General features: G+C 70.8%; 1 protein-coding gene across 1 annotated transcript; it reads left to right on the top strand.

Annotated features, from left to right (window-relative positions):
* Positions 1-43: 43 nt before the first annotated feature.
* Positions 44-2,014, top strand: MNEG_16673 (hypothetical protein; the record flags this gene model as incomplete). The annotated part of the gene is made up of 4 exons (XM_014034857.1): positions 44-437; positions 679-824; positions 1,149-1,245; positions 1,902-2,014. The coding sequence occupies 4 exons, from the start codon at positions 44-46 to the stop codon at positions 2,012-2,014; spliced, it is 750 nt and encodes a 249-aa protein (XP_013890311.1).
* Between the last annotated feature and the right edge of the window lie 43 nt (positions 2,015-2,057).

Raw genomic sequence — 2,057 nt, 5'->3', positions numbered from 1 at the left:
CCTGTCATCCCTTGGAAAGGATTTGGGGCGGGGGCTCACATCGATGATGGGGGCCGCGGCCGCGGACGGCGCCCCTTCGACCTCCCGTCTCCAGAGCCCCGGCCGCACCACCGGCGGCGGCGGCGCCGCCGCGGCGGGCGCCCGCGAGGCGCTGGGGCGAGACCTGCGGGTCGCGAGCGCGCCGGTGCTCTCGGGCTGGGGCGGCGCCGGGGGCGGCGGCGGCGGGGAGGCGGCGCCGCCGCCGCTGCCCGTCGGATGGGAGGCGAAGTACGACCCGGTGACTAAGCGGGTATTCTACGTTGACCACAACAGCAAGACGACGACGTGGGAGCGCCCCGCGCCGCCGCCGGGCTGGCAGGCGGCGGCGGCGGCGGCGGCGGCGGCGGCGGCGGCGGCGCACGCGGGGCCGCTGAAGCTGCCCGCGGCGGGGCCCGCAGGTGAGGGCGCTGCGGGCGCTGACCTTCCGCGGCCCCTAATCGCTCCCCTCAGGCGGCGACGTTGACCCTGGAGAGTGCTTTTTTGGGGGCAGCCGAGGACCCCTGCCGCGTATCAGCACCTCTCTCACCTGCGTCCACGCCGCCTCCTTGCGCCCCAACAAAATCAAAACCCCCATTCCCAAATGACGTCGCTCGTCGAAACGGCTGGCACCCGTCCATCCCAACTGCATCCCCCCCCCAGGCGACCCCGCGCGCACATCCCCCAAGCCGCGCGGGTCCTCGGCGGCGGCGGCGGACGACGCGTCCGGCAGCGACGGCGAGGGCGGGGAGCGGGAGCGGTTCGAGCCCCTCACTCCTTGGTGCATGCTGGACCCGGGCTGCTCCAAGGTAAGCGCCGCGCCGCATCCCATCGCTGTCTGTGTGTGCTTCATGTCCCCCACCCTGCCGCGGCAAACGCGCGTGCGGGTCATCGCTCGAGCAGAGATTGAGGCAGCAGGGGCTCCAGCACGCACGCCGCCGGGTGTGATAGACGGCGGGACGTTTGGAGGGTGTTGGCTTTGGGTCACGGCCGCCGGAGGCCGCCGCCGGGCGGGCGCGCGGGACTGATGGGGACCCAGGCGCCACCTGGTGCGGCTGTCGGGCGGCTCTCTGCGTCCCCGTCTGTCCCTTTCTCAGGTTCATGATGGTTTCCCCTCCCTCGATCCTATTCAGGTGCGCCACTTTGCGCGGCGCATCAACCCGTCGGCGCTGTCGGCGATGGCGGAGCTGTTCCTTATGAACGGGGACATGTGCGCCTGGCTCTACACCGGTGGGCGGGCGGGGGAGGATGGGGGTGAAGGGTGTGCACGCGCTTGCGTGGGTATGCATGTAGGGTACAGGGTTGGGGTTCAGGGGCTGACCCGAACCCTCCATGCGCAGAGGGGTATGGGGTTGAGGTTCAGGGGCTGAGCCAACCCTCCATGTTTGTGAGTGCGAGTGTGGGGGTGTGTGGGTGTGAGTGTGAGTGTGGGTGTGGGTGTGGGCGTGGGCGTGCGCTCGCTTGCCGGAGCCGGCCACGCAGCCCAGCGCAAGCAAAAGCAGCAGTGAGTGGTCAGCCCCTCACCCCTGGTCCTCGCTCGACGCCTTTCCGCGGCACGCACACAATGCGCCTGCCTTGCTGGTGATTAGCGCCCCTCAAGCAGACCCCTTACACCCAGCCGCCCACCCTGCGCTTCTCTCCCAGCGCCCCCTCCTCCAGCGCGCCCCTCCCTCCCTACCCGCCAACTTCCGCCGGGCCCCCCGTGCCTCCAAAGTCTCCCCGCTCACGCCACCCCCTGGCTCCCTCACCCCCTCCACCCTCGGACCCCCTCAATCCCCACCCCTCCGAGGCTCGTTCCCCAAACCAAACCTCCCTCTCCCCTCACACCCACCCTCTGCCCTCACCCCCGGCCCTCACAAACCCCTGAACCCATCCCCTCCCCGCAGGCAGCCCCGCCATGCACAGCGAAAAGATCACGCTGTTCGAGCCAGAGACCAGCCGCCTGAAAAAGGCGGGCGCGGGCGGCTACAGCAACAGCTTCATAGCCATACGGCGGTGAGCGGCGCGGTTTGGGGCGAGGGGAAGTGTGTGTGGGCAGGGAG

This window comes from Monoraphidium neglectum (assembly GCF_000611645.1).
Source record: "Monoraphidium neglectum strain SAG 48.87 unplaced genomic scaffold scaffold06657, whole genome shotgun sequence".
In the NCBI taxonomy this organism is placed as follows: domain Eukaryota; kingdom Viridiplantae; phylum Chlorophyta; class Chlorophyceae; order Sphaeropleales; family Selenastraceae; genus Monoraphidium; species Monoraphidium neglectum.
Note: the sequence above shows the minus strand (reverse complement) of the source record. Positions and strands in the feature narration are given on the sequence as shown.